The following is a 26,170-nucleotide window of genomic DNA, read 5'->3' as shown; positions in this document are numbered from 1 at the left end:
GTTATAGCTTTTTCACTCAGAAATCTATGCCCTGAGTCAATATGAAGTGGCATTAGACGAAGCGATTTTATTTCGACGAGTTTAAACAGACCTTTTCATATTTCCTTAATACAATGAGGCATCTTCGTTAGCTATATTAGTTAGTTTTATTGAATATAATTATTGGTATGGTTATGTTTGAGTCAATTTGTTTTCCACGCCGTCTCTCTTGTCTAGGCAAATGTCTGTTTGAAAAAAGCCCCAATAAAAGAGAAAGCGCGTGACTCCTTGAAGCAATCCTGTGAGCATAAGCGCGCCCCTCATAAACACGTGCGCATGCTGGGTTTTAGATGGGGAGCGCGTGACAACGGATGCGCGTTCATGTTTTCACCACCGGCTCTTTCGCTGAGAGAGGGAGAGAAAGAGAGAGAGAGAGCATCATCAAAACACTGGCATACACCGCTTCCTCTGCCCGGATATCGAAAGAGGACAACAGGGAATTTAGAGGTTAAATTATAAACAACAGCAAGAGAGAACAGGGAGGCTGTGCGCCTAGGAACCAGAATCCATCACTGCAGAAGCAGCAGTGGTAGTTGAAGCAGGAGCAGACTCGAAAAGATTTTCCGTGTCGGTTGCCCGGTGCTCCACACACCCCTGTGCCTTTGAACCAGCAGCGGGAGGAGGGGAGGACCAGAGAGGAGGCTGTGCAGAAAGGAGGAGGACCATGGAGGGGATGCAGGCATACGGAGCCGGGAAAGCCGGAGGAGCCTTCGACCCCGTCACCTTCTTCCAGCAGCCTCAGACCATTCTCCGCATTGTGTCTTGGGTGAGTGACCGGTCAAGACAGACAAATATATATGTATATTCTTGGTTGCTAGCTAAAGTGTGGCTAACCAGAACTTATAAATTACATTTTTAAACGTAAAGGTGGGTTTTCAAGGCCTTCTTTTCATGTGTTAGGCCAATATAAATAGGGCCCAGAAAGGCTTTTTATAGTAATTATAAAGCTCCCTGTAGGATCATACCATGATTACCACCATCACCATCATATCAGGATATGATGTAAACAACCTATGGCATTGAATTCTATGGTAATTAGCTCATACTTTGTATCAAATTTACCAACATAATAGTAGTCTTTGATATTCCAATATATGTTTCTGGTAGGGAGTTTATATTAGGCCAATGTAGGCCCAGAATAGGTCCTGATCACTGTTTATAAAATGAACTCTCCTCTGATAATATAGGCCCTATTAGTTAGCAAATAATGCTTTCTTATAAGCATAGAGAGAATACACAGGCACACTCTAAGGCACACTCTAAGGATTTCATAATTTCGTAAGAACTGCCCACCCTCCCCTTCCCCAAAGACAGAGGAGCACTAATGAAGCTTGCAACAGGAGTTGTAAGGTAAGTAGTTTTAGGAAAAATAGAATATATCGCGGATTGAAAATTCCACATAAGTATGCTATGGTCACTGTAACTCAGGACTAGCCCTAATTCTTTGTTCAGGAATCATTTAACCTCCATTTGCTCTTTCACGTCTAAAATGATCGTCACTTTGGATAAGGAACACAGAAATGCTTTCAACAGTAGGAGAGACAGTCACAGTACAGTTTATGCCACTCATGGAGAATCATAACATTATTTCAGATTTTTTTCATTAGGTTGCAAAGCATCAAGTCTCTCTGCTACTTTCTTTTCCACTGCATGTCTCTTGTTAGTTGTATTCTATTTAATTAAATAAATGCCTCTGAAGGACTATGTAATATAGGCTGAAGGCCACCTTGATTCCACTTGTATCTACAACTCATGAAAGAGAGTTTATTGGTGCAGATGACCGTCACTCAGAGGATGTTCACTAACATTTTTAGAAGTCACACTTTTAGACGGCCTTTCCATAAACAGTGTCAAGCCAAAAAAACAAAACAAAAAAATGTGTCTTTTAATGGTGATTACAGATCAAGTTAAGTGATCACTTACTGCAAGTTAAGTTTCCTGTTTCAGATTTCCACAAATCATCATCTTGTTTACACTTCCCCTTAACAAATGTGTAAAGTTACTCTTTAAATTTGCTAGTTTTTGACGTTTTTTTGAAGCGTCTGTTGGCTTTTGCAGGCCATGCTACCCTGCTAAATACATAATGTCTAGCTCTGCTGGAATACTCTGTAAGGTAACGTGTAAAGTATTCAAGGAAGGCCATTCTTTACAGTCTACCAACTTTCCAGCACAAATTCTCACAGAGATTATTTCTCATTCATAGGACTGTGTGTGGGTCTGCGTTTCCTTAACTGAGGCCGAGAGCCTTTTTCAAGTATGCTGAGAGGATAAAGAGTCAGGTGGATTCATGTGGATGCCCAAGTCATTCTTTAGCAAGTCTTGTCTGCATTCCGGTTGTTGCAAATACGGGGTCACAAGGGCTGATCTGAAATTGCTTGCCAAGTCAAGACTAATAAACATTAAAGGGAACATTTGTTTTAGGTGCAAATGTGTACAAAATAGACCCAATTAATGCTAACTTTGGGTAGTTTCCTTACACATAGAATTGGGAACAGAAGAAAAAAAAAAATTGATTGTACTGGATTTTACGTAGTTTAACTTTCCTTTGGTACAAAAAGAGTACTATAAAGTATTTGAATGCTATCCTATTTCTGTCCCTTGTGACTACTAATGTGACTGACAGCAAACTTAACGTTGACATGAATGCACATCAACTGCATACAAACCACGTGTAAAGAAATGTGAAAATAGATGGCGAGTGTGTGAACCATGTAACTCTGAATGGCGTGTGAAGTCATGAGTCATGTGGCTATTTGGTGAACCGTAAAAGACTTCATGTAAGCATCAGTTCTACTCCAGCTATCTTAAAGTTGTCAGGTCTCTGGCTTCATACAGTATACATTAATGTGATGATGCATTTTGTGTTTCATCAGGTTTTATTTTGATATGGTCCTGCTAAACGCCACAGATACATTTATCATGAGTAGGTTTTTTGCATGGATCGTAGGAATAGTTTCTACCATTGAGAAAGGCATTCATTTATTAGAACGTCACATGCCACAGTATGATATTGTACTGAATGTCCTATCAGTGGAAACACTGGTATTGCAGCCTTTGTAATAGTTTTACGGTTTTTGTTATTTTTTTTCCAAAATTATTGATGTAACTCAGTAGATGCCTTTATTTAAAATTTCATGAGTCATTATTGCATATACTGTATGTTCTCAATGGGTTGCTTGAATCTTAGATTGTTACCTGGGGCTACAGGCTATTATAGAGATGTATTACAATATCAAAACATAGTGAAATAGCCCAGAGTCTGCTTCAGTCCAACAGTCCAAATCCAAACAAATATTCAATATAAAGTGACATGGAACAGAAAAAGGAGCTATATGAACCGTAATGGACATTTCAAAGTGGGGTGTCTAGGTGTCCTCCCCAGGGACATTTTGATTTCCATTTCCTGCATTCTGGTACACTTTAATGCACACATTTACATTGGAAATAGCTTTATTGAGCTTATGTGAAGGAAAACACAGATCACAGTTCAAAATAAATATCAAAAATATAATTGAAAGGATGTTGCTACGTGTCATTGGGCCTTTTTAAGTGGATATATGGAAATCCTGGAGCTTTCTTAGTGGGAATACTTCATATACCTGCGTATCACATAGACTACACCAGTGGTATACGGAGTGACTGTGTGGGACACTTTTTAGACGCCTGCTCCCTAGCTTTCACCCAAGCAACATCAAGTCTCCATAGTAACAGCTACAGCCAAAGTTGTGATGTGTTGAGAGATGGTGCTAATACTTATTATGCTGTGTGTTGTGGCAATGTGTAGCACTTTAAACATTTGATGATGGGGGATGTGTGTGTGTGAATGTGTGAATGTGTGTGCGCGTGCATGTGTGTGTGTTAGAAAGGGGGAAGACAGGTGAGAATAGATAGAGTTCTATGACCAAGAGAGAAAAAACTGTTTATGAATTGCATCCATTTTCTCTTTCTCTATCTAACAGTTTTCCAGATTTTGGAGGTCTATTTGTGTAGCTGAGAATAATGTGTTTTTGTGTGAGTTCAAGAATATGGGTTATCACCAGGGCAACTTGAAAACATCTATCAAATCATTAAGCATTTACATTTTGTGTCTAGTTCTGTTCCCCTTAAGATGCATTTTTACTTTCAGAAGTCCCAAAGGGGTTTGATTTGGCCCATTGGGTTAATTTGTAGATCAAAGTTCATCACTTTGGCTAACTCTGCAAAAAGATAGGGGAAAGTGATATTTGCTGTTTGTGTGTGGCTTTCTTTTTGAAGGAGTAATAGGGCTAAAGCCAATATTTGCTAACTTACTGCCTCTGTGGTAAGCCACCTTTGGACTATAAACCTGTACATTGCACAATCTATGTATCTATATATATTTTCTTATTGTCCTTCATCTTAAAGGTGCAGTAGGTAGACTCATAAAACACCCTTCCTTTCACATTTGCTGAAACTGACCTTATGTTCGAATAGAAGTATTGTACATAAAGCAAGTAATTAAAAATATTAACCATCTCCTCTATCATCACCTACAGCCTGTAGTGCAAGTTGCAAATATCCAACACTGATGCACCAATCAGGGCCGGGGAGGGGTCCCGTTCTCACCCCAAACATGTAAAACATGGATGTTTGGACAGTGGCCGTTGGCGTCTGATGCGATGAAAAAGGCACCCTTTGGCGTGTGTGTAGAACGTACCGGGGAGAGCAGCATCTAGATGGGGTTTATTGAGTAGTATGTAAGGTCACGAAACCGTAAGCCCTCCCATAAGCTTTTTACTTAACCTAACAGCGTCCAAAGGGACGTCAATAGTCTCGACCAAGCGCGTGTTATATGATGCTAAAGGAGACTTTTAGCATCAATAACAACGACTGAGGCACCTGACCAAACGTCCGTATTTTACGAGATGGGAGTGAGAATGTTTTGCTAACTGCGTGTCATCACTGCTCATGCACACGCATTCATTTTCCTTTGTGGGGGGAGGGGCTTAGGAAACTGTTTTGGGCTTTAGTAGAAAGGGGGGGAGGGACTACAAGTTGTCAATGTTCAAATGTTTTGGCTAAGTCCTGGATCTTTGCGATCCTACTTACAGCACCTTTAATATTTTATGTTTATGAATGCACCATTCACCAAGGCACATTTCTTTTAAGTGTTACTTACTCGGATTCTTGACTTTTTAACACAATCAACATAATACAGTCTTATTTACAAGTTGATTAACTATGACTTGTTAAAGGTGGGTTGATGTTTCTTTTAATTCAGCTGTGATGATGATAATTAGTATTTAAGAGGTCAGGCGGTTTCGGAATCTGTGGGTAACTCTTTGATATTAGCACAAACACACACTCACAGCAGCGTAGCACATTCTGTCAGCTCCATGTAAACAGAAGCACACACACACAGACACACACACACACACACACACACAGAAACACTCAGATTTTGAGTACCTAAATGTCAGAATTCGGACAGTTTGGAAGCTATTTAAATATGTGAATTGCATGTTTGCATTGTATGAAAGGCTTTATGTGCTTGCTGTAGAGTGCTGTAAACATATTTGTGTATTTGTCTGTGGTAAACTAAATGAGCCTGTATGTAATCACATTTACACATGAGCCTTGAGTAACACCCAACTGTCTGTCAAATAGGATTGTTAATACATTTTGGCATTTGGCTGGTCAGTGTCAAGAAGTCACTAACTTTCCACTGATTTGAACATACTGCAATAGGGATAGAATATATTGTCTTTTGTAGTAAACTTAACTCACTGAATAGTCTTATGTGTATATTGAAACCAAAAGACATGATCACAACTACTGTTTTTTACATTTGGTTTAAGGACAGTCTAAACGTAAAGTATGAGTGTTGCACGTCTGTACTTTGTTCATCTGTGTTTGCGCTGCCTAATTAGAAGCGTGTGAATCTAATTCCAGGCCCTATTACTCCAGCTGCAACGTTCAGCTCCCTAATCTGACTGACCATTTTCAGATTTCATTTCCCAACTCTTCTAGGTAACCATTTTTGGGCTGCAACAATATAAATAGAACGAGAGTACAACTTTCCATTCAAATTAACATAGCAGCGGCGTCAGAGCTGCTGCTGTTGCAAAGAACTGGGACTGTTGAAGCCGGCTAATTTAGGCATACATTTCTCTATGTATTGACTTGAGACACCCAGAACAATAGAAGGGCAACACGTGTGTACTGTTGGTCAGAAGGCAGTGATCAAACAGTATGAAACGTAGTCTAATCAATGGATAAGGAAGTTCTGAATTCAGACAAGAGGACTGGCAGACAGTTTATACTGATGATGAGAGTGATGAAATCAGGGGCTTAAAGGAGGAAAGGGTTGGGTGCTGCTCCCAGACCATTCGTCATTATTACTATGTAAAGAATTGCCACTGAGGTTTACAACCTTTGATCAATAGCAACAGGATATAGCAAAGAATAGCCTAATATCTGTCCAATCCAGACATATTTTTATGGGATTGGCATCAGCTCAAACCATCCCGATCAGGTAGAGTTGCAACACTACTTTCCTTCACCGCAGGCTCTCAAGTTTTTGCTCCATATGCAACTGGAAATTAGAATGTGTGAATGTGAAAATGACACATAAATACACAGATTATAACTTGATAAAAGGCCAAAATGAAAGTTGGCTGTGCCTGTACTTGACCCCAAAAAGTATGTGAGAGAGGAAACTCACACAGTTGTTCTGGTCCCAAAAACTCCAACAAGAGTGATACTTCTCCTCAATTACCACTCATATCACATCAGATTCAGGAATTGCGTACCTTAAAAGATAATTCTAGTCAATTTCAATACCTAGCTCTGTTTTTTATAAATTTTGAGTGATTTTATCAGCAAGAATAAGTTAAACAATCGGTGCTGTCTAGACCGTGTTATCATCCTGCTAGAGTTAGCCCTCAACAGGCTTCAACAGGGCAAGTTTTAAAAGTGTTTTTAGCCTCTAAACAAATTCAAAATGTCATTACAAGTGTCTAGCCATGTGCAGTGATTTCTTCTGAGTGCAAACAGTGAATTTGACTGCAGTAGATGTGACCAAAGAGTGTGTTTTGACTAGTGTGGACTTCACCGTGAAACAGGAACATTGACATTTTAAGCATGTTCAGAGGCTAAAAAAGAGGTTAAACTTGTCCTTTTTAAGCATGTTGGGTGATAACGCTAGCAGTAGGGTAACTCGGTGTAGACAAGACCGATTGTTTTCATTTTTCTCTCTAGTGACAGCACTCCAAATTTAAAAAGAACGATACGGTCCTTTAAGATTAAAATAGCATGTAGTGAAATTGCTCTTTAAGCATGAAGAGCCTGTCATACTAGTTAAATACACAGGCAGAAGTAACTGAATGACCACCAGTCCAGATTGCAGTACTCTTGGATTTTGATTCAGTTATCCTTCATAAGTTATGCTTTATAAGATTGAGGAACTCTGTCTGCTTCCTTGGTACAGCCTTGTTTTTTTACCATCCGATCATGTTCTCTCTAATTGGCTCCCAAATTTAAATGGCAAGGGTTAGTAAAGCAGAAAAATAGGTGTTTTGTGGTGTGTGTGTGTGTGTAAGAAGTCCCCCAGAGTCCCCCATTGCAATGAAAAATCCCCCTGTAGCCCAGAAATTTTTTTTAATCCAATCAAATTAGATCAGAGAACAACTCACTTAGAATTACATGACAACAGTTCAAAAGTAATTTCATCCACAGCTCCCTGTCCAATGTCCACACGCAACATACTGTACTTTACTTCGCACAAAATAATGAATAAAGAACAAAATTAAACATAATAAACATAGTAAGGCAGCCACAACACCATATTGTAACCCATAAATTGTCCAACTAGAACAACACAGTTCATACATGAAACAAAACTACAGGCAACAAAAATGAATAAATAATAGGGAATGTCACTTCCAAAAATCTCCCACTGGTCAAGAAAAGCAATTTCAAAACCTGTGACATCCCCATAATGTAAAATCTATGGGGCAAGCAGGAACTCAGGGGCGTGGCCAGCAGAAGAAACACTGCTGCGCATAATCAGTGGTCTGCATATCACAGAAGTAAACTTTTTTGCTGTATGTGCCAGGCAAGCAATTGTGTTCTATAGGCGCCATTTGGGGATCCGGTATCCAATCAATATAATATATCCATGGTGTGAGTGAGTAGGACGAACAGAGTGGAAATGTGTGGTTATAAGTGTCTCTGTGTCCTAGACTTGTGGTTATGTCCCTCTCACTGTGTACCCTTGGTGCTGCAGTGGCACTCCTTGAATTGTACTTTGACAAGGTCTCCTCTCTCTCTATGTCTCACTCTCTCTTTGATTACATGAGCAGCTGCTGCCATGGTGACAGAAGCAATCAGGTATCCCCAGTCGAGGCAACACACTGCAGCAGAGACAATAAGCCCACACACACACACACACCCTCGTACAAATACACAGTATATACTATCTTTCAGCGGTGATCCTTTATTATTCTCTGTCATTTCTATCTCCTTTAAAAAGTGCGTTATCTGTTTTTTCTTTGCTTCTGACAGTAGCTCAAATACAAATTTCAATGAATTACTCATTTTCAGAGTATTTCCTTAGAGGATCCAATGTGGTTTTCATGCACAGCTTTGTCTTTTCTCATTGCTGAATCATAACACATGGCAGAGTTGGTTCTTTCTTCCAGTGTCATTGTTTTGCTATTTAAAGTGACGTATAATGTGTGCAAAAAAAGCTCTAAATACACAAATTGCAAAATTAGAAGGAATTGTGGAGTGCTAGATTTCCTCAGAAGACCACTTTTTCACACGGATGGTTGGAAAGTTGGATGGTTGGATGGTTGAACAGCAACTGAACCCCCCCCCCCAAAAAAACCTTTTCAACCGCCGATTTAAGAGGGATTTCTATCCTACAAGTTCGTTTTTTCCTAAGTCAGCGATCCGACATTAATGCTCACCATATGCAGAGTTGGCTACGTGTGTGGAGTTACAAAATTCCGTTGTTTTACTCTTCACACAACTACTACCGTCCTTTTTCGTGTTTACAAACGAGAGCATACACTGTCGTCTAGTGAGATGGTCTCAAAGAGTGTGGTGTTACCCATTTAAATGATTATCGTGTTTTGCCCTGTCTGTAACAGCAGGCTTTTTCACCCAGCCAGAGTGGGCTTTTTACACTTTTGCTCCCCAACATGGTCAGTTGACACATCTTACCAAACTAGTTTGTTTTAAGCACACTCCCGCCTTAACCGTTACCTCTGGCAACTGGTGTTTTCTTCCAGCCTCAATCCAAAACTTAGTCAACTTTTTTTTTTTGGAGTGATACTTTATACATAAACTTATATCCCTAGACAAAAGTCAATTAAGAACTAGGTAAATAAAGGTCTTGAAGGTGGAATCTGAGACTAAATCCCTTGCTAAAAACTTATGTTTTTGAGGTGTAATCACAGTTTGGACTCTCAGTGAACATCTGTCAAATTGTTTAATGGGGCATTCATTTGACTCTGTAAATGAGTCAGTGGCTCAACAAGCTACATGACTAACTCACTATTGCAGTATTTCTTTCTCCATGGCTGGTATTCCATTTATTGCTCGATTGTGAACACAGTGTGTGGAAGGCCACAGCCACAAAGACCTGTACAAAATGCAGTGCAAGGCCATGGTCTCATGTGTCCCTCTGTGTGTGGCTAGTTCTAATACAGGATTTTGTGTGAGGTACAGTGTGTGGATACTAGTTCCGGAGGCCCGGTTCAATTGTCTGGTCTTTACAATGCATCCAAAAAGGCCTTTCAGCCAGCACAGCAACAGCTTTAAATCATTCACAACCACCCAGACTGGACTGACAAAACGTAGGGCTATCCAGTGGCTTTCATCGCTGTTTGCACTGTGTGTGTTGCATGTAGCAAGCGTCTGAAAGCAAGAATTTTAGATTCAAATTTAGATCAAAAAGAGGAAATTTAGCTATAAAGTAAATGAGGTATAGCCTGATGTCGTCATGCTCATTTTCTTGTTGGAATATGAGTCTGATACTGCTTCATTGGGCTTGCTATTATGGGGCGTTTCAACCGAAAATGTCTTTGCACTCAATTGGATAGACCTACAACCAATCAGAGCAATGGAGTATGTGACGTATATATTGAGCAACGCATAATTGTCAACAGAACCAGCTCAACTGCTAGCTACCGCTGATGGGAGCTACTGTAGCTACTAGCTAGCCAATAGCCCCGGCGGTTGGGAAAAAACGCTGATGACGTTACAGGCTTTACAGCATACATACATGCGTCGGATGTATCATAAGATAATACCATGGATGTGTTAATAGAACACAGGGTGAATCACAACCATTAGCTACAATATATCCATTATTACAGCTACAGGACCTTGGGAGAACCGTCACATGAGCATGCGCAGTGCACGGCGACATGGGCGGGCGCAGTCCCACGTGTCTGCTGGCGTTCATCATTACGTTACTGTTGACCATCTGTCCATCATTGTATAATCATTGATTGGTCCTACCAGCTCTTGTTTAAACATAGTTGCTTCAAAACAGATAAAGTTCCTAACCTCAAATGTTGTGTCCGGGGCCAAGTCTGGCTGGCATCCAGGCTAGGTGAGGTAGACGGAGAAAGGGAGATTCTGTAGGAAGCACATGCATGCATGCACACAGTTTCACAATCAAGCGGACATGCACGCACACACACACACACACACACACACACACACACACACACACACACACACCTCTGGCAATTGGCATACTTAACATGCAATTTGGAAGTGACCCTCTGATGGTCACAAGATGAGAAACCCACGTGGTGTCCCTCACAGTGCCTGCTTTCATCACCGCCAGGAGCCTTGTGATCTGTCTACGGCTCAGAGGGGCGAGGGAACCTCCCCACACACACCCACCTAAAGATATCATAAGAATCACTGAAAAAAAAGAGTGGGGGAGGGTGTGAAGGAGCATCATGTATAAAAACCATATCACATGCTCCGCTTTTCATGGCTCCTAAGAAAGGAAAGAATGTTTAGCGGCAGTGAGTTCAAGGATTCAGCAGATTTTATTTGTTTAACACGTTTTTGTGCAATTCAATATTCATGTTCATAAATACTCCTGAACTGCATATCTCAGAATTACCCTTACACATTATGAAATGCAGTCAATGTGCATTTAAAGGACATGCTCCAGCTGTAGCACTAACCTGGCTGCATTTTTGCTTGCAGAAAAACATCAGTAATTGAATCTGCCCCCTGTCATGTGACCCTGAAGACGGTGTGTGTTTATGAAAATAAACAAACTAGGTCATGCCAAAACCAATCCTTATTTCAAGTAAGTCTGTTTGTGGGTTTGGTGTTCGTCTCACTGAAACAGTCAGAGAAAACAGAGTGTGGAAAATAGAGGCGCATACAGAAAGATAATCCCTGGTGGTGAGTTTATTTCCCGGTGGAGTTTCTCAGGGGAGCATGATTAAAACCAAACTGTGTCACACCACCAACAACTAGTGGCACTGCAGGTCCTGCTGCCCTTGTTATAGAAATGCATACAGCAAAAACAGCAGATGCAGATGGTCTTTAGTCACTGTGTACATAGAGTATGAACACATGAAGCATGCTGATATCACAATAAATATGTTTATTTGGGCTCATTTTATGCCTTCATTAACAGCCAATGAGCAGAGCGAGGAATGGAATGCAACAAACTTTGCGGTCGTGGCCTTGCTCAGCAAATTAAATGTATTTGGTGTCATCGGTTGACTTAAGCGCAGACATTTGGTTAACACCTGAGTTAGTTCTATTTGCTGAAAGAATAATGTAAGATGCATTCAAAAGAACATTCAATGTTCGCAAAGTCACAAATTAACCCCTTTGCTTTCCAAATGCAGTATGTTTTTAGAATGGTACTAATTGATTTATAAAAACAGACACATGTCTAGACTTGTAAATTAAAGCTATAGTGCATTGTTTCTGTTGCTCCTGTGAGGAATTCTACGTACACAACAAAACTGACGGCGCGTCCACATGATACAAGCCTAACGTGACAACGTACGTGGGCTTTACATCTAGAGCCAAAAATCCAGAATGCCTTTAAGATGACAGAGAAAGATAAAAGCGTATTCTATTGGGGCAAGTAAAATACACACAGACCACTTTTCTTCCAAGTATATGTAGCTGTAGCATAGGTTTATCACATGACTATCCTGAGCAGACAAAGCATTGTGACATCATGTGATTGACTGTTTGTGTGTGTGTGTGTGTGTGTGTGTGTGTGTGTGTGTGTGTGTGTGTGTGTGTGTGTGTGTGTGTGTGTGTGTGTGTGTGTGTTTGTGTGTGTGTGTGTGCGTGTGTGTGTGTGTGTGTGTGTGTGTGCGTTTGTGTGTGACTTTGTGTTTTCTGACCTGAATCTAAATCTAAGCCAGGCATTGAAGCAGTGGACACAGCTATATATGAGCTATATGGTTGAGTGCGTGTGTTAGCGTGTGTGCCGGAGCGCACTCATTTTTCTCAAGAATGCTTGTGGGCAGAGGCAGGGCCAGTAATGACTGGAGACGGGAGAAGACGAGAGTGGAGGGAGGGAGCGAGCGAGCGATGATGCAGCCGGTTTATAAATACCACCGCCTCCACACCCCTTCTGCCCCCAACGCTTCCCTTTGCTCATCCCCTCCGCCATCCCTCTGTCTCCTCCTCCATCTCTTCATCAACTCTCTCCTTAATGAAAAAGGCGGCAGGTAGATGGAGGGGGGTTAGAGGTGTCACTGCCCTCCTCCACTCGTCGTTCCTTCCATGGAGAGAGAAGTGTGTGAGGCTCAAGAGGGACCAGAGATCAGAGAGGCAGAACGGGGATGGAGGGAGGACGAGGGAAATGTTAAGGTTGCGCATACGTTTTATGACAAGGCACAGGCTCCAAATGCCAGCTCATGTCTCTTCTCTACATGGTGTAGAAAGATAATGATCTCTTTTTTTTTCTTTTTTTTACAGCCTAGCACATTGGCCGTGTATTGCCATGTACTGTAATATACTGAGTCACTTGTGTTATCACTGATTAAGTGACTCAGGGATACTTTATCAGGTACTAAAACTTCAAAACTCACTGTTCAATGTAAGCTCTCTTTCAACATTTAGAGAGAAACCCCAGCCTGGAATTGCTCAAGAGAGCTATCGAAAAAGGCAGATCGCTTTTAGAAAAACATTTCAACTATAAAGGCCTCCTTATCAAGCCAGACTCATTCCCCTTACACACTATATGTTTAAATGGAAAGTTCTTCTTGAGGTCGGTTTGAGTTGGTGCCTTTTTTATATAACATTTGAAATCTGATTTTAATCATGTCTCCTAACAATTACGGTTATGATTTTCAATGGTAATTACTTTTGTAAGACATGCAGTAACTCGCAGCCGTTGATTATATTTTGATCAACTAAATGTGAAACAAAGACTACTGCCATGCTAGCAGCTGTGTGAGGCTGTACTTAGGCACAGCGGTCCCTTGAGCTAAATGCTAAAGTAAATATGCTAACCTGCTCACGCTGACAAGAACAATGCTCTTAACAAAAAATAGAGACGATGCTGATGGGATTTTATATTAATTTTGCAAGTATTTACTGTTGTCATAAACCTAATTAAATTTGGCCGAGGAGGAGAAGTCAGGGGTTGACTAAAGTTATTATAATAGTCTTTGAAGTAAATCTAGCGGACAGTAAACTCTGCCTCGGCTAGAACCTTAGAAGTTGAGTACTCTTTGTCAGCAGCAAGAGAGAAGTGCTTGAACACTGATAAAGTCAGAAAGAGTGGAAGAGAAAACCCCCATCCTGACTGACATCTCTGTTCCTCCCTGGCCTTCATGGTCAGGCCTGTCAGTGGAAGAACAGTGTATTGTGTGTTCTCCCTTTTGTATTACTGTCATTTATCACATAAATACAGACCCAACAGCTGGGTAAACTGCCCACGCAGCTCACCAACCCGAGGTGCACTCCTAGCTTTATGTCTCTCTTTTACACACATTCAGAGTCCATCACTCACCACAGCAACATCCCCACACAGACTGCAGACAGACATAAACACCCTCAACTAGCATGCCTGGAGGTTTGGTCTCAGGGTTTGTCAGTTAGATGGGGTGGTCTGATCTGCTGTTATCAGCTGAAGTACATACACTGCTAGACTGCACTAGTGCAGTGGGTGTGTGCACTGTGGGTGTTTGTATGTGTTTGTGGTCTCATATTTATTGCCTTGGACAGGGTGTTTTTGTGAGGAGAGGAAAGAAGAGAAGAGGAGAGGAGAGGAGAGGAGAGGAGAAGAGGAGAGGAGAGGATGATGCGATGGTATCTTAGTAACCTGTTCTTGTAATTGACTCCATTTTGCAGCCCTTTGCATCCCCACTCAACGAGGCAAAGGCAAAAAGGAGAGGAGAAGAAAATAAAAGATAGCACATAGGAGAGAAGATAAACGGTGAGGGATGCAGATGAGCTGAGGGATCAGATGCTATAGGATCATAGATATCATAGTTACTTCCTCCTACACTATGATATATGGATGTACTCCATTGACAGACCAACCATGTCAGGATTAAACAACTCTCAGCAAGTTCTTGCAATTAAGAAAGTTGGCATTACATCTCAACTCGCCTCCATTTTAATTAAACACTTAGAAAGGGTCCAAAGAAGGCCTTGTGATCCATTAGTTGAATTAAACACAGAAGCAACAAAACCACATTCAAAAGATTTCATTTTCAAAACCCTGCACAGTATTTAAACATGTCTTTGTGATAATTCATTGTCAGTGCTTATAAAAGTGCAGTGTGGAACAACATGTCCCAATCTATCCATTACTTATGGTATGGTATCACATACTGGATTATCATAGGCAGCATAAGAACACACCAGGTGTGAAATATCACTAATGAACATGTTATGCCTAAAGAGGATTTTGTTCACTTTAATCATAGCCATGCCGGCTGTTTCCAGTTGTTATGCTTTGCTAAGCTAATCCACTGCTGGTAGCCCTGTAGCCTTTTATTGAAAGGAAATATTTCTATTAATTCTATTATGAGCAAATAAGTGTATTTTCCAACATGTCAAAGTATTCCTTCAAGAAACGTAAAATAAGCTGATATCCACCCGTAGTTCAGTTTGACCTTTAAAGATTCTGGTAAAGCAGAGGCAAATATTATAATGAAGAGATATTATGAAGCTGGAATGCAAAGCACCTGTATGGAATGTTCTAAACTTTAGAATATTACATGATGATTACACCAATAAATATGGTGGAGGTCACCTTCAAGTGTTTGGTCCTGTGCCACTTGGAGGTTCAACTTTGTTGGTGGCACAAAGTAGAAAGTGATAAAATGATAAAAAGCGAGGTTTTCCCATGCCGTTGCTTCCGAGCCGTTTTGGACGGCACCTTAGCCGAATAAATGTAATTAAAATACTTATCTCAGATCTAGTGATTGTAGTTGGACTTCTTTAGCAAGTTGTGTGCTGTCTGTTGTGTTATTTATGTATTATCTGCTGGAGCCTTTCCAACGTTTTAGACACTCATATGCTAGTGATAATAACAGTCCAAAATTGGGTAAAAACCAGAAGCAAAACTACCACAAAGGTACACAAACCGACTACAAAAGAAACGCCAAATGACCACAGAGACCCAAAACTATTCCAAAGAAAACAAAAATGACCCAAAGGAAACACAACACAATTACAAAGAGACACAAAAACCCTCAAAGAGACACGTGTATGGGGAAATTGTCTTTTTTAACGTCTCCGCTAAGAATTATATTTGACATTATTCATATCAACCGTTCAGTAGCTGAGATGTCATACTAAATAGACTAGCAGACAATATTTCCACAGTCAAACTCCATATTTTACGAGAGAACCAAGAGGCACACTGAGATAAACCGTTTCAAAAAGACATGAGGGATTATTCATAAAACTCCCCTGCAGGGTTGTCGTGACATTATGGGCTGTAAGCGTCATGCTGAAATGTTTTCCATATTCATAAATTACCCGGTCAGTCTAAATATACCACCTGACTACAGCAGTGGCATTCTTTTGGCCTGTAAAAGGCTTTTATATATTGTTACAAAACATGCGAGTGGAGAAGTGGGTAAGGTGGTTGTGTACAGATACACAGAGCAAACAAAGATGCTAAGGCCTAGTTCAGCCTATCTCTGTCTTTTTCTCTCTGGGTAGAATGCTAAAGTTTGGCACACCCACAACTTCCAAAAGGAGACGGTCCTGAAACCAAACATTCCCTCATGATGCAGCTGACTGGTTGAATATTCTCGTCCCCTGAACTCTGACCTATGAATGACCAGATGTTTTCTAAGCTTTCCCTTTGTCTCATTCCTCCACACAGCCAGACTCTTATCTTACACACACATTCAGAGACAAACACTCAGTACAAACATAATTTTGGATGGAAAATGGGATCATGGCAGTCAGATCCCCAAACAGACTCTGGAAAGCCGTACAAATTAAAAAAACGTGACTAGCATTTACTTAATTAAATTGCTCCAATAACTCTAATGAAACAGTTTTGAATGGAGGCATATATGGAGGAATTATGAAGGAATTATTGCAATCTGAAGTTACAATTACTACTTTTGAAGTAAGAATTGTATGTTAAAGTATATTTTTGTAACCTTTTTCAGATATTTTGGAATTTTTTTTAAATGGTCTTTATTAGAGTTGATACATTAATTATCACAGGAAATTAGTTTGATGCTGCCCAAGATGCCACTATATTGTCTAGGCCCCATGAAACACCACAGAAACCACGAAATCTTCCTTTTCATGGACTGCTCTCATTCATCTTTTGGTGTCGAAACACACAGGCAACATTGTGTAGTGTTATGTGATTTTGCATGTGTGTATTGATGCCTGTAGCATACAGCAGACAGAAAAAGTTGTCATTGCTTCGTAGGGGATTTGAGATAAAAGTGCCTTTAACTATAAACAAAATTAAATTGTATCCTGTTTATTGAAGGTCTTCCATCCAAAGGTCCAGAGGGTGCTGCAATGCCCCCTTATTTTAATGGATTTATTATTGATATTGACCTACTCCCTTTCATTACAATTAAATGTAATTAGATTTTATAATTTGGTTTGGAAGAGATAAACACAAAATTTGATCAGAATTTATCTGCCAATTTTGCAAAGAGCGTCTCTGACACTCATTCATTAGTGAAGATAGTTGTGGAAACTTTCCCGGCGGGTCAACAGTACAGAAGATGGCTTGCCTATAACACAAAAGCGCGTTTTGAGTTTCTTCATAAATCAATCACAGACTATAAAAACCTAATAGACCTGAGTCAGAAAACTCAGCAACTGTAACTGAAAGAAGTAGCAGCAGCACCTCTTCATCTGTCACTCCCACAGCGACCCTAGCAACAGACGACGAGGCAGCTAACTTTTGATTTAATTTCATTCAGTGATGTGTTTAATACCCTTGTATTTTGTGGCTCAATGGCTGAGCTTGTAGTAGGCCTATTCTATACCATTGTCGTAGCTTTGTGCCTATTAGATTAGATAATACTTTATTCATCCCACAGCGGGGGAAATTTCCATATTACCCCCGCTGTAATTTCCATATTACAGCAGCAGCGGTTTTCTACATTGAAAGCAAGAAAACAAAAACAAACAAGTAAACACACAAACAAACAGGCAAACAACAGACAATGAGCAATATCCTGTGTTACCCATGCCTACTTTTGCCCTGTCTTGGGTTTTGGATTTCATTCTTGTTTTATTTTTTTCAGCTTGTAGAGTGTTGTTATGGATACAGTGTGGTGTGTGGTGGTTGACTTTGGCTGAAAATGTCACTTTTGAAAATTTGTCAGCACCCCCAACTCAAAACATGTTCCCGCGGCCATGCCTGGGAGTACCATGGACTACACAGGGCTGCTAATTTTTTTTCTCTCATCTTCTTACTTTCTTCTCCTCTGCAGCTCTTCTCCATCGTGATCTTCGGCTGCATCGCCAACGAGGGCTACATCAACCGCCCCAACGAAGTGGAGGAGTACTGCATCTTCAACCGCAACCAGAACGCCTGTAATTATGGCGTCTTTATGGGCTCCATGGCCTTCCTCTGCTGCATGGCCTTCCTAGCTCTGGACGTCTACTTCCCCCAGATCAGCAGCGTCAAGGATCGTAAGAAGGCAGTGCTGGCTGATGTCGGATTGTCAGGTCATTATCTAGTCATACTCCTTCTACGTTATGCTTAGCGGTAGCAGTAGCCATTCTCACATCAAGACAGTCCTGTTAAATATGACTTCCTCCTCACTGATCCCTGCTACGCTGATGCTGCTTTACTCACTGTTGCTGCTGGCAACGCTTTGCCTCCACCACCCCAACCTCTACCTTCTTAGTTCAGAGTCCTAACATGACTCAACGTTTAACATGGTTTTCAATGTCTTTCTTTTGGCTCTATTTTTTACCCAGGGGGTTCTGCATGGTCCTGCCTGTGTCAGCGTAGCATGCTGCATGGCTGGTCCAGAGAGTATTATCAAGAGCGGAGCCATCAGCGGCAAGCATAACTGTATTTCCATTAGTTAATGGTTAAATCTACGACAAGAGTTGTAGTAGTAGATATATTGCAAAGACTCATTTGTACACTATTTTGTCAGACAATTACAGATTACATTTACACATTTATCACTGAACGAGTCTATACAAATACAGGGTGGCCTGTAATATAATAACCATGTAAGCGTCTGCAAAGTTCCACAATAAAAGTACAGCCTTCTGATCTTTTTTCATTTCTGGTAAAGATTCATTATATTTAATATCTCGGTCTAAATAAAATCAGCTTTTTCTTCACTCTACACAAGAGGGAAGTTAAGACAAAATGGGTATAGCACGAGCACAGAGACGGATGCATGAAAAGGGATATAGAGACACAGAGTGCATGGGAATTGATACAGATGAACCTGCAACAAATCATTTCAAGTTGAATATCTTTTTGAAAAAAAAGATTAATGTAGTACATTAAACAGCTTGTAGGGCAATACCACTTAAATGCTAATAAAAATAAATTAGTACAATCAGAGAGAACATATCCCACCAATGCAATTTTTTAGCTTGTTGTACCACCCAAGGACATCACTGCCATGTTTTATAGAATTAGATTTCTTGACTGCAAATGTACGCCAAAGATTAACACACCATCGAAATTGGCTTTTATGGAAATTTGGTTATAAGGATTATAAGGAGATATCGAATTGTACAGCTTTCCTGTAAAATGGGGCCTGAACTGAAGTACTCAACACAACACAACAAACAGCAGTCTCTAATGTACTTCTCAAAGAGCTACAAGATAGTTAGTGGGTGCGGAGAGATTCAGTAGATAGTCAATAGATTACCAATACTTATTGTACCTATACCAATTTAAACCTAAATTAACTTTTCAGGGTTGAGTGATCCTGTATCAATCAGAACAATGTGTCAAATGGGTTTACTTGTTCAATTGTCAGTTTTGGAAAGTTACAATAATTGTTGGATGGTGCACCTCCAACTCGGATGTTAGAATGATGTGGGATGAGTGGGTTTCACTCATTCCACACTGTTAGGAAGTCTGACAAGCAATGTGTTTAAAGCATCAGAAACACATATAAAACATTACTTAATATGTCCGTAGGTTTGGTATAGTTCCCTATACGTGGGAATTATAGTACAATTAGCTTATCCAATTGTTTAAAGAATCCATTACAGCAAATTCTGGGTCTGTGAGCAACCCTTTCCATCATACCCAGAGTCTTTCTATGCTATGGTAATGGAATGAAGGATGAATGTATTATGTGTGAGAAAATTGTTCCTCTTAAATGAGTTTTTACAATAAAAGATAACACAGTGCTGAAAGCAGGTTTGGGAAGATTGGAAGGGCAATTTCGGAAATTTGAGACATTTCTGCTCTAACAATTATGACTATCATTTTACAGTTATTTAGCAAGAACAATAATGCTTTGCAGAATTAAGTTCACTTCAAATAAACTGTCTAGTGATCATGCTGCTGATTGTTATTGCTGCTGTCATACTGGGTTTTAACCATCTATAGAAACCTGACTCCGCACTTCTTGGTGTCAGCATTCCCCTTTATGCAATTTACAGTCTTTTGCTACCAGACTGCATGTATTAAGATAGGGGGTCAAAGTGCTTTTCTTGTGGGCAAGTTATCAGGTTATAAGGATCAAATAACTTGTTTTCCCTTTTCTCAAACAGATTTCCTCATCTGATCAGAAGCCCCAGAACACCCCACCTTATGAGAAAATTAGAGCACTCGTTTTAGTATAAAAAAATTATGTTTCAGAGATTGGTAGTTAAGTCATCATAACACAAAAAAGAAGAGGAGGTTTGAGTGGGATAATAAGGACAGGAGTACTATTCTGGCGCTAACACGCCTCAGAGATGTGCTTCAGTGTCTCAGATGGTGGCTTCCTCTCTTTCTCTGCTGTACTGCTACTGAACTAAACTCAGACACGATGACAAGAAAGTCAAGTGTTGAGTCGCTTAATAAGACCGTTACTGTCACAGATAAAATTCCCCTGACCTATTTTCATCACTAATACAGTTTCTATGTCTCTCTCTTTTCCCCACTATCACCAATTTGTAATATGAAAGGCTTTGTATTAGGGTGTGCAAAAAAATCTATTCACATTTATGAATCAATTCAGGCTCTACCGATTCAAAAACGATTCATAAAATTCGAAAAATCAATGAATGTATGTTTGCTTTTGTTTTTGTTTTGTTTTGTAATGGCGTTTATACTATCACATGGAAAAAGTAACTACATGTACTGTACTCTGAATCATTTTTTTTATTATTGAGAAATGTTTTTGGATTGAAAATCGATTTTGAAGTGAATTGTGACATTTTATAAATGGTGCACCCCTACTTTGTACCTTATTGAAAAAAGGAAACAACTGGTGCATGTGTCCTGATCGGACCTGGATAAAGTTTTAGCTTATGTCTCCTCCACTGCCACACTTCCAACTGGAGTAGCTGTGCTATGTGTAGGATGGTAATCCCCTTAATATCTTGGACCAGCAGGATAGAATCATATCTGGTTTTAGAGGTTATTCCTGCTGTTTGCCTTCTGATTTTACATGTGGCATTCCACAAGGGTCAATCCTTGGTCCTTTGTTGTTTTCAACTGATCCATAACTGTTTCCACAGTCATTGTTATGCTGATTATATACTTATATAATTATAATATAATATAATGTTTGGACCTAAAAAGGACTTGACAATCTTACAGCAACTCTGGGTAACTAATTAGCATGTTATAAAGTTGAAGCCTACGTTTCTGTTTTTGCATAGTTTACAGTTACACCAACAAAGTGGTTATATAGTTATATGGTATACCTCAGATGTTCTTTTGTTACATCTATATCACTGTTTTAACATTGTTTCTGTACCTGTCTTTCTTCTCAGCATTCTGGTCCTTCATGTGGTTTGTGGGATTCTGTTTCCTGGCAAACCAGTGGCAGGTGACCAAACTTGAGGACAACCCACTGAAGGAGGGAGGGGACGCTGCCCGGGCAGCTATCACCTTCTCCTTCTTCTCCATATTCACCTGGGTAAGGGCCTCCACACCTCGTTGGCGCCCTGTATAACACAACATAACATAACATTTTCTATTAGGTGACAATGGATGGTGTGATTGTAATTCACTTTTCAATTCCTTCTTGATTTGCTTTTAAAATGTGTATGCCTTGACGACTCCTCCATTTTCTTTTTGGTTAGTATTTAGATGTGTGGGATTATGTTTTTTTTTTTAGTTCATTTGTATATGTGTGCATGTGAACTCATAAGTGTGTGGATGTTGTTTCAACAGGGTGCTCAGACTCTCTTCTCTATGGAGAAGTTAAAGAATGTGTCGTTTGAAGAGGAATACACCAAGCTGTTCCCCCCTCAGCCAAGCCAACCTCTTGTCTGACTTTGTTCTGTCTTCTCCCCATGCTGCCTTAACCCTCCACAGCTGGTCCTACACACTCCTGTTACTCAACTTTGGCTGCACTTGTTTAAAGGTTCCATGACATGGTAATCTTTTGATGCTTTTAAATAGACCTTAACGGCCCCCGAATACCATAGCCCAAAAATTCCCAAAATTCAGCCATAGTGCGGAATTACAGCCACTTGAGCCAGACCCACAATGAGCTTTCCTTAGCATGTGGCATAACATGCGTGCCCGGTAACATCAAGTGCTGCATCAAATGAGAGTATTTGTAATCCAGCAATAAGAGCAACAGTTGTTCCATTAATACGTGTTACTCAACAATTTAATCTGGAGCCCTTAAACAAGTGCAGGCCACCACTTCTTCTCATCATTGACATAAAGGTTTACAGAGTGATTTATATGATGCTTTGTAATCCTTCTGTAGGGGTCAGAATTATTAAGGTCACTGTTTTTATACGTGATAAGTCTGTTTAAACAGAATTACACCCTTTTTAGTACATTTCTCAGAGTGCATTACTTTAAAGGATTTGTATTTATTTACTATATTTAGACTTCAGTCCTTAAAGAAACAGTTTGGGAAATGCACTTAATCGCTGGTTCCCCTGTTTTTAGTCTTTATGCTCAGCTTAGCTAACCTTACCAGCTGCTGGCTCCAGACCGACATTAAAGACGTATCAGTCCTCATATCGAAACAAAACTATAGCTTTATTTGCTCCAGTTTTGCCGATCAAAGTTTTTCCCTGTAAATCTCTAGGCATGTCTATGCTTTCCACTCTTCCACTATTTTATTAAGTTTACCAGGTAGATTTGTTTGCTGTTTATATAGCTTTTTGAGATTGATTTCACAGTTTAAGCTGTTGACAGTTTAACACAATTTAATTGAAGTATCAAACTGTTTTTATTGCCTATGCATACGGTTTTTATCGCTCGATGCATGTTATTGGGTCATAAATACTATACTTAAATGTGCCATATTGACAAAATATCTGACAGTCTCAGGGTACTGTTTCTACATTTTATTTTATCTGACATTTTTTCTAAAGGTTAATTGACTTGTTTTTCATATTATACAGTCAATCAACTCAACAACACAATTGATGGACCCAAGACAGAGGTGTGTATCAGACTGAAAGAGTCAAAACTCTTCAACCAGATTCAATCTGTCTGCAGCATCTGATTGAGCCGAGGCATACCCGTAAATAAAACCCTCATGAAATTTCCCAGCATTGAGAGCTTAAATCAACTCAACTCTTTTTAGTTTTCTCTTTCTCTTTTTGAGTGTCTGTGTTAGTTCTGTGTACTTATGGTATCTTTGGCTGCCATCCAGTTTTTTTGAAACATCTGTAATTATCGCAAAAATATATACATGTGGTGTTTTACAGTGCAATGGCTCAGCTGTGTAATAATGCACACAGACAGTTAAATTGCTTGGCCCCTATCCCACTGTGGACTACGGTGATGCTGAGTTGGTGTTTCTCATTGTGGAGCCTTTTTGCACTGCTGCCTATAGAACTAACCTGCTCTGACTGACTAAATGACTCGCTTACACTCATCTAATTAGCTTCACAGCTTTCCAATCCCACTAATCAGTGTTTCCTTCTCTTTCATTGTTCTCTGCCTTCTCCCAAAATCTCTGCTCTAACCCTTCTGCCTCTCTGCTTCCACATCTGTCCATTTCTCCACACATTTCATCCATCTATTTGTCCTCTTTGCCTTACTGTCGTCTTCCATCACCAATCGCTCCATCCCCAAGGCGGGCCAGTCCTTCCTGGGCTTCCAGAGGTACAAGTTGGGGGCCGACTCAGCCCTCTTCTCCCAGGAATACACAGACCCGAGCCAGGACGCAGCCGGAGCCCCTTACACCTCCTTCGGTGGGGATGACCTGGAGAGCCCAGAAGGAGATGGAGCAGTGGGCCAGGCTAAAAGCGATGGGGTCTTCGATGGCACTGGAGGCTACCAGCGTCAGGACTACTGAGATATGGGGGCGATATATATTAAGGTGGAAGGATCTGGTTGGAGTTGCCCATAGTTCCTAATTTAAAGCAGGGTTTGTAGAGTTTATATCACACTAAAAAAACAGTTTGGGTCAATATAGCATCAATGCAATAGCAGTACCAATAGGGTTGTTTGGGCCCAGTGTTGTACAAAACAAGCTTGAGTTTTACATTAAAACTGTCACAAATCATATGACATTCAAAACTGTAAAGGATTCAAATATTATTAACATTCAGTAGCAAACAGTGAGATGTAAGTAGGTTTAAAAAGAGTTAGAGTAGATTATAATAGTTTGCAACCATTCCAAATTGTAGTTTGGGTAAATAACCCAACAGTAGAGTAATATGAACAAAATAACACTCAAGCTGTGTAATCCAATGCCCTGGTGGTTTTCTATCCGGGTACTGGGTAAAGTTAAGACAATATTGCTTTGGTGCTATAATGAACCATATTGGGTCCGTTTTGACATCATGTTTTTTTGAGAGTACATGCAACAATTAATGCATTTAGCTGGCAGAAGTTGTTGGATTTAATTCTTGTAACATTTCACTTATCTGACTAATTTTTATTAAAAGCAGAGTTGATCTCTAGGTCAGAAATTGTAGCAACTTTCCAGATTTTGAGACAAAATGTCAATTAGGTGTTGAGTCCACAGTAGATAAGGTTCAGGACATACATGGGAAGGGGTTGTGGGATGCAGAGAGACACTGGGTGGGGTTAAAAATTTCAGAAACAATATAGCGGGAAGACAACAGGAGTTTGGGAAGAATTAGGAGGTCAAGGGTTTGCAGAAACGGTCACTCTGTAGCAGATCAATGCTTGTGACCATATAGCCTTCATCCTCTGAGGTCTGCTGTCAGTCAGCCACACAACTGCGATCAGTGTTAGTTAAAATGCACACATACACACAAGACAAAGACATGCGAGCACACAGCATATAGATTTTTTACAGACAACACATGATTCTGCTGATGAAACTCCTAGAGGTGCATAACAGGATCTCAGCATAGACAAACAAGCAACACTGGCATATCTGGCAACTAATCCCCTCAACTGTAACAGGAGTGTGTTTGTGCACGGGTTGAAAGGTCTCCTTTGTTTGTTTTTGTTTTTTATGTGTGGATGAGAGATGTGTGTTTTCTCTTTTACCTGAAAAACCCAATTTTTCTTCCTCGATTGTTGCCTTAGTGCTGACTGCCAAGCAAAATCCAAAGAACACAGGGCAACATACACCCAACATGCACAGTATCACAGTTCTCCTTCAGCATATTTAGAGCAAAAGTATAGCTAATTCAATTGTGTCCTGCTTTTTACCTTAAACACATAAAACCCTGAACAAAACAAGCATTTGTCATCATTATATTATCCCAAATGATACAAAGATATATTAATATATATATATACCAGCAGGTCTACAAACAAAACAAACTTGAAGAACTACAGGTTATTTATCTGTTGTGTTCCCCTCTTTATTCCAACAAAATCTACAGATGAGGCAACCATAAACACCCTGAGTATTAATGAACATGCATTGCTCAATTTTCTTAAAAAATAAAGATATAAATTATCTATCTCTCTATAAATATATGTAAATCTAAAATTCAGTATTTTAGAGTGTTCGAAAACTATGCTTTATTTGAGGGCATTCTGCTAGTTCTGTATAAAAAAGAAAAGACAAAATAAAGAAGATCTATGTTCTGTTGAGTGTTATTGTGATAAGATATATGGTGAGGTCATCCATGCTTCATATGCTATGTTGCTTTCAGGCTAGGGAGATGTTTTTATTTTGGGATAATAATACTATAAAAAAATACAGCAACAAAAAACGTGACCAAATTATGAAAGTATATATGCACATATACTTTATACTGTACAACCATGTAGATGTATAAATATGTGGTGTGTCTTTGTGAAATCTGTTTAAAAAAAAAAAAAAAAAGTTAGATTTAAGGAAAAGATTGTGTACAAATGTAGGTTTTTGTTGTGTTTGATTTTAACCAATGAAAATAAAGAAAGTACCAATGAAGATATGAATTACTGGTCTGGGATTTATTTTATTTGTGTAATGGACTTTGGATAACCTTCTAAGTATGAGTGATGTTTTTTTTTTTTTAAGTCTTCTAAACTGTTGGTCTCTAGACTCACCTAAGGTGGGTGGTAGCCTTCAATACATACACTGTTGGAGCTATTCATTATGTTGTTATTGTTGGAACTATT

At 39.8% G+C, this 26,170-nt stretch overlaps 1 protein-coding gene across 3 annotated transcripts; it reads left to right on the top strand.

The window, feature by feature from the left end:
- The first annotated feature begins 392 nt into the window (after positions 1-392).
- syngr1a (synaptogyrin 1a) lies at positions 393-25,983 on the top strand. 3 transcript variants are annotated; one of them, XR_004658455.1, is made up of 5 exons: positions 393-805; positions 17,952-18,189; positions 21,433-21,578; positions 21,836-22,026; positions 22,184-25,976. XR_004658455.1 is itself a non-coding variant. In XM_034884951.1 (4 exons), the coding sequence occupies exons 1-4, from the start codon at positions 704-706 to the stop codon at positions 23,931-23,933; spliced, it is 708 nt and encodes a 235-aa protein (XP_034740842.1). In that variant the 5' UTR covers positions 393-703; the 3' UTR covers positions 23,934-25,983. The 3 variants fall into 3 exon arrangements, 2 of the variants coding, with proteins under 2 accessions (XP_034740842.1, XP_034740848.1); XM_034884951.1 differs by lacking the exon at positions 21,836-22,026 and having other exon boundaries at positions 23,712-25,983; XM_034884957.1 differs by having other exon boundaries at positions 21,836-25,976.
- Positions 25,984-26,170: the final 187 nt, after the last annotated feature.

Source organism: Etheostoma cragini, chromosome 2, assembly GCF_013103735.1.
Source record: "Etheostoma cragini isolate CJK2018 chromosome 2, CSU_Ecrag_1.0, whole genome shotgun sequence".
NCBI classification, from domain to species: domain Eukaryota; kingdom Metazoa; phylum Chordata; class Actinopteri; order Perciformes; family Percidae; genus Etheostoma; species Etheostoma cragini.
Note: the sequence above shows the minus strand (reverse complement) of the source record. Positions and strands in the feature narration are given on the sequence as shown.